At 42.5% G+C, this 6,801-nt stretch overlaps 1 protein-coding gene across 2 annotated transcripts; it reads left to right on the top strand.

Moving 5' to 3' along the window:
- The first annotated feature begins 2,510 nt into the window (after positions 1 to 2,510).
- Positions 2,511 to 6,166, top strand: LOC127294252 (uncharacterized). Of its 2 annotated transcripts, XM_051324031.2 has the most exons (5): positions 2,511 to 2,624; positions 2,752 to 2,890; positions 3,040 to 3,307; positions 3,447 to 3,604; positions 5,144 to 6,166. In XM_051324031.2, the coding sequence occupies exons 2-5, from the start codon at positions 2,823 to 2,825 to the stop codon at positions 5,262 to 5,264; spliced, it is 615 nt and encodes a 204-aa protein (XP_051179991.1). In that variant the 5' UTR covers positions 2,511 to 2,624; positions 2,752 to 2,822; the 3' UTR covers positions 5,265 to 6,166. The 2 variants fall into 2 exon arrangements, with proteins under 2 accessions (XP_051179991.1, XP_071674961.1); XM_071818860.1 differs by having other exon boundaries at positions 2,511 to 2,890.
- The last annotated feature ends 635 nt before the right edge of the window (positions 6,167 to 6,801 follow it).

The raw sequence follows: 6,801 nt of genomic DNA, 5'->3' as shown, positions 1-6,801 counted from the left end.
GGGTTTGTGGGTTTGGTGGGCGGGAGTAATCCTGGTCGGCATGCCCGACACCGACGCGGTGACGCCTGCGGGTGTCGCCCTCGCCCTACCTTCCTGAAGGGCGTCGGTTGTCCCTCTTCCTCAATCCCTCCCGCGTATCGGGGGAAACCCTAGGACTAGTCCGGGCAGCAGCGGCGTTGTCGTCGCTTTCCTTGTTGAAGGTGTTGCCTGATGTGCGGCGCTTCAGCGTGCTTGGAGTGTGGTGGAATTCTCCGCAGGGCGCAGCGGTAGCGAGTCGTCTTTGTTCTTGTCGAGCTGCCGGTGTTGGCATTGTTTTCTTTTTTCTTTCTCTTTTGTTCTTTTGGGCTTTGGTTGTGCTGCGGTCCCAGCGTGCTTGTTGTATCGGTTGGTTGCTATATTAATACAGCGTTGCGAAAGCCCATTTCGAGGAGTCTTGTTTAAATTTGGAAATGTGCAAATTATTTGGTTCTTTGGAGTGTCTAATTCATAGTTTACTTTGTGACTCTAACAACTGCAGACCATATATAGTTGACTTTCACAGAAGCTGCAATAAATGTTGAGCTTCGTCTGACTTAATCCTGGTGTTCCTGCTGCAAGTGGCAGTCTTTACACAACCTGGGATAGACGGAAATGAAAATTTGCAAGAGGGAAGTAACTATGGCAACGTTTCAATTCAAAAGTCTTCTGATGGACTTGAGGATAGTGCTCCTGGTTTGAGAGAATAGGGGTAAATAACGATGGCAGCATACCTTGCCCGCCAAAGGGAATTGGTGGTCGTGGAGATTCTGTTCTTGAAGTTACGTCATTGTTGGAGGAAAATGTTATTTCTAACTTACTGGAGAAGCCAATTCAGTTGTCAACAATGAAGGAATGCTGGAGGTTGGGAGGTTCAAGATTTCCCTGCTTTACGGACTAGATCTGGTGAGATGAGCAGTGGTACGTCACAGAAATAGGCTTCTAGAGAGAACTTGAGTGACAACTACATATATTACCCAAATGCTAGACATGTTTAAAATGGACTTTTGAATCATTTCCAGGGCATTGGTTGAAGGGGTCAAGACTGTTATTGTTCGTGACGTGCTTGAGTTAACTTCTGGATTGAGCTCGAACCAATGGTTATGTGTCTGTGCAGAGTAATGTGCAGAGTAACAGATTGTAGGTCACAAACACTTGAATTGAATGAAATGTCTTATGATCAATAGTCAGGACTCAATGTCTGTCAGATCGATTTGGGAATGTGTCCTTTAATTCTAGAAGAAAACAGAAGAAGAGAAACAATTGTGTTATTACTGACTCTAGTCCCCAATCTTCCATTTTTGTGTTATCTGGAACGTTTTCAGTCTGAACATAGCTTAGGGCATTGTTCTTGGCACTGTTAATTTGTCCAAAGAAATGCTCAAGTTTTTTTTGGCAAATATTTGTCATGTGTAGTAACTAAGTATTTTTTCCCCCGGTTCTCTAGATGTGGGTTGTATGTGTGCTTATCAGGAGCAAAAATCACACAGGGCTTCCCTTCTCGTGGTTTTGCACACTTGGGAGTTGTGACCCGGAAGTAGTAGTAAGTAAAAACTAAAAACATGTGTATCGTTCTGTAAAGGACGGGAACTATCTTTGTGCAAAGATGATTCCTTCTCCACATGTTTTAATGCTGCATTTGGTTCGTGCCATCAAATATTTGTTACCCATGTGTGTGCTGCTAATCCTCGAGTCACTTTTTTTTTTTTGAGATAATCCTCGAGTCACTTTGTGCGTTGAAGATCTGTGAGTTGGCAAATACTGTACTGATTTTGTGCTGATTTAACGGATGTATTATTTTTACTATAATTCCTAATTTACGATGGTTGTGTTATCTGGAATGTTCTCATGCTGAACATCAGCTTAAGGCATCGTTCTTGGTACTCTTAATTTGTCCAAAGAAATGATCAAATGCCTCAATTAATGTTCTCTTTGGATAAAAAAAATGTCATATGTTTGTGTTATCTGGCAAAAAATAGAAGAGAGAAAATGCAGTAAAAAAACTTCAGTGATTTAACAATTGCGTTACTCTAATCCCCAGTCTTCCATATATGTTTGAGTTATGTGGAATGTTTTAACTCTGAACATTAGCTTAAAGCATAGTTCTTGGTACCACTCTTAATTTGTCCAAAGAAATGCTCAAATGCTTCAATTAGTGTTCTCTTTGGCAAAAAAAAACGTCATATGTATTAATCAAGATTGTTTCCCCCCAGATATCTATGTGTGGGTTGTGTGTGTGCTTATTAGGAGTAAAAATAGCATCCAAGGAACAAAATTCCCACTATGCATAGCTTTTACGGTTTGGTAAATCAGTCTGTGCAGAGTAGAAGATTGTAGAGCAATGAAATGTCTTGATTACCACATATGACAGTTCACCTGAATTATTACCTATATAAAAGTCAATCAATTTAACTCACCTCATATTGATTGGGGTACTATTGATGGGCTATTTATCCTCTCCTTACTCCAGTCATGATGCGACAAGTAGATTTTTTTCTTCTCCTAATTAATTCAGACGGTCAGTTTTCATTTGTTTCTTCTTTTTTTCTTGGGGAAGGATTACCGGATACCGATCTCTTCCGGTGATTGAGGTGTTCCTATTTACAGCGGTGGGTTACTTTTGGTGCTTGACACGTTCTTCTCTTCTACGGTTTCTACAGGCTTCGTTTAGATATTTTTCCCATACCGCTGATCTCATCTCCTTTCTCTCATGTTGGGGCTTTTCTGAAAGACTAGATGGAGGCGGAGTCGTCGGCCTACGGGAGAAGGGGAAGAGGGGATGAAGACCGTGGCGCCAATCGACAGGGATGGAGGCAGCTACCGGCGGCCCTGCTCCTTCAATCAACCAATGCGTCTACAACTTCCACTTCCCAACGTCGGTGCCCTCCTCTCTCTTCCTGGCCACGGATGAGTTCTTTTCTGTCCAAGCCTCTTTCCTCGGCCGTTTTCGTGGCCGCTGCTCGCCTCGCTAGGCGAGATGGTTCTCGTGTTTCAAGGCATTATCGGTGCGTGCTTCCGCCACAGATGCCCAGGCGGCGCAGCTAGCTGGATCCTCCCGGAGGTGGGTTTGGTGGCTGGTGTTACGCAACGCCGAGGTGGCCGTGCCCAGGGAGAAGCTCCTGTAGATGTTGCCTGCAAGCGGCGCAGGGAGAGCTCCAGTACATGTTGCCCGGCAAGGTGCAGTGAGGATGTGATGTACTTATCCGCTCGATGTCACCACGCGCTCGATGTCTGTCTCCACGACGGTGCGACCACTCCCGCCAAACGCAATCTTGATGTCTACTACAGTGAGGTGGGTGCTCAGTCCACAGCACTTCTCCTGGCTGCTCTACATCAAGCAACTGTATTTGTTCAGGGTTAACTTCATTGTGGTTTGTGCACACAACCTGTTTGGTGAAACTATGTACTAATCCTCTCTGTTCAATCTACAGGCCACGTCGTCATCTTCAAGTCCAGCTGCCCGCTCCGGCATCCGCATTTTCTCCTCAGCGGCAGGTTCCTCCGCTCAGCTTAAAATGTCCTCCCAGCCAGCATTCTATGTCCCCGAGATCGGCCGCCCCAAGCCTGATCATCCACGTCTCCCAACAAGGTAAGCATGCCCTCCCCTGAATCTTTCTTTTGATGTGTGTATGGTTGATGTCCAAAATTTGTGTCAGAGTATGGAGTTTGAAACCTTAAACTACAGTGTTTTTTAGGTTGGTACACTAAACCTTGGTTGAGCTCAACATTAGTTGATCTATACAGCCATGTGAACTGGCAATGTCTATTTGTACTGATAAGATAAATATTTCCTTGCTAGATTGTTTTGTTGACATGTTCAGAGATAGAGTGCAGTTGGTTTCATTGAATTTCATATGTGCATCGTTTAACCGTTTTAACTAGGCATGCTTTAAATTACAAGGTTTGTTGCAATACACCACTGCAATTTTCCTATGTGATGAAGACTGTTGCTTCTTCTATTTTATACAAGGCTGCAGAAGACATTAGAACAAATACCAACAGATTACGAACTATATTACTATTGTTTGAATGTTTTGCATAATTACTAATATAAAATGAACATTAAAATGGCGCCGTGGAAGAGAGAACCACATCCGCTCCTTCGACGCCGTGGATACCGGTAGGAGCTTAACTCAGTGCTCATGAACAGCTATACATTCAAAGGCAAGTAGAACAACTATACATGCAAAAAAGATAACAGCATGGCCGCGACATCCGGCGCACCGACTCCATCTCATGAACAGTTATTCACTTTTTGTTCTGCTCTTCCAGCATAATTTGTACGCTATTGTTCTCAGGCCCAGCACACATTGCAGTTGGGCAGGAGTATGTGGCATATAATATACTAGAGTTATCCATTCATATGATGAGGTACATTCATAGGGACAGTGGTAGCAAACTGAACCTTTCCACAATCCATCAAGTTCTTTGGTAGGTTGACCCCACAGCTCAAGCTTGAGGGTATCATCTTCACTTGGTTCTTCTCCTAGACCATCTTCACTTAACTGCAGCGTAACCAGTGTAAAATTTGAAATATGTAAATGTCTCATAGCATTCTGCAGAGTTAAACTAATATTGTATGAATTTTTTCCATGAACTAAGATGGTCAAGATAGGTAGATCTAAATTTCATAGATGGAATAGAGAGGCTTGGTAGTGTTAGACGCCCCGTAAATGCCATAAGTTTAGATAAAGAAACATGGAAGAATCTGTATGAGCTTGATTTTTATCGTCATTGACCGCAAGGTATGGAGCTGCCCCCACTTCAGCGGCTAATCTTCCAATTAAAATTCAACTTGTGGGAAAAAATATATAATATCTTTTATTCTCAGGCTTACTGAAACCTAGCATCATGAACAATGGATGCATTTTTTATGTTTAACACCATGTACCTTTACAAGTATATCTTATTTTTGTTGCAGTTAACCATGACAAGGCTATGAATATTAAGCAAGCCCAGTCCAACTGTTATCTTTCATGTCAGAATCCAATTTGTGAGAAAGCAATATATGGTCTCTTTTGAATCTGATTGCACTCATACATGATGAAACCTTCAGGTTTTAGTTCTGGGTTCCCTGTATTGCGTGTCTGTTCTGATCGTGCATTGTTCTTGGTGTCTACATTTGCAGCTGTTGGAGGAGACTATCGTCGGTGGGCCTTTCTTCGTCGCCTCCTCCGGCTCCACAATGGCGTAGCAGTCGTGGCAGTGTCTCTTCTGATAGCGGTGTGGTTCTTCTGATAATGGTGTAGTTCTTCTGATCTTCAGAGTTTGTTTTTTCTGTTTCTTCTGTTGTGTGTCTGTTCTCTTTCTTCTGATGTGTACCTGTTCTGATCATGGTGCGCTTTCGATGTCTGCATATGCTGCTGGACGAGTATGCAGGGCCGCGTTGCCTTCTCCGGCTCCGCATCGGCGTCGTGGGCTGGAGGACGTTACTTCTGTGTTGGCTGTTTCCTCCGGCGTGGTCAGTTTTTCTGTGGTTGCGCGTGAGCGTGACTGCCAGACTGCTTCTTTGCCTGTTGCCCGTGGCCGTGGCTTCTTTGCCTATTGCTCATCCGGTGTCTCCACCTATTGCACTGTCTGTGCTTCGCTTTTCCTTGGATGGGTTTGTACCCGTTTCTTCGCCTCTAGAAGCTGATGCGTGGAGGAGACTGGAGATTTGGTTGGGCAAGCGGCCTGTCCATCCTATACCTATAACAATATCATTGACAGTACTAGAGGTGGCAGTATTTCGGTTCCCCTTGCTCCTGCTGGTTCATCATTGCCACAATTGTTTGGACCTGGTTCTTCAGATCTTGGTGCCTTTCAAATCCTGGTTTCTTTGTTGTGTACCTCTTTTCAGGGGCTGTCCTGTAATGTGAAGAAGTGTCATTTAGTATGTATATTAAGGTTTAGAAAATGAATGGGTTTTGCGTTTGTTTTTAGAGACTGCCCTGTGACACAAAGAATAGGCATCCAGTATGTATCTTAATGTTTAAAAATGCATGCCGCTTATTTGATCTTCATATGAGGAGCTTGATAGGACAATAGTGTGGCTTCAGGAGAAAATAAACATGGTAGAGTTAGCAGTAGATGTTGTATACCAGTTCTGGGCGTGTACTTCTGGGCCATTGTAGCGATTGGTCGGTGCTCAAGGCTTTAGCTTTTGCCGTTACTTGATGCAACAACACCCACCTGTAGATTTTCAACAAAGCACCACTTCGCGTGGTTTTTTGAAAGAACAAAATTACAAATGATGCATATTTCTTCCCATGTGTGGAACATCAGATTCTCGACTCTCGACGTAGTACATACTATGAGTATAGATTATTTGTTTTACTAGCACAATTTATGGTTTCAGAAGGAAGGACTAGAGATCAGAATAAGAACAAAGATAAGGGTTCTTTATGTTTTATTTGATATATGAATTACTCCATATAAAACCGGAAAGTGTCATTTTGCTCCCGAGCACCAGTGCTCTCACCGTTAAAAAACATTTAAAATCATGGTTTAAAAGTTTCATAAAAATATGAAAATAATTCGGCACATAGTTAGTGTTGTATCCCACAAGCATGTAAAATCGTGACTCTACATTTGTTGTATTATGGGCTACACAAAAATGACAAATCTGATAAAATTTTGAGATTTCAAACATACTTCTACAGATCTACATTTTTGTTATTTTTGTACAGCTCAGGATACAAAATATTTGAAAGTGATATTTTACACATTTGTGGGATAATTCATGAGCTACATTCGAATATTTTTTCAATTTTTTTTGAAACTCACAAATATGATTTTAAATTTATT

Source organism: Lolium perenne, chromosome 4 (genome assembly GCF_019359855.2).
Source record: "Lolium perenne isolate Kyuss_39 chromosome 4, Kyuss_2.0, whole genome shotgun sequence".
Taxonomy (NCBI): Eukaryota; Viridiplantae; Streptophyta; class Magnoliopsida; order Poales; family Poaceae; genus Lolium; species Lolium perenne.
This window is presented reverse-complemented; position numbering and strand designations above follow the sequence as displayed.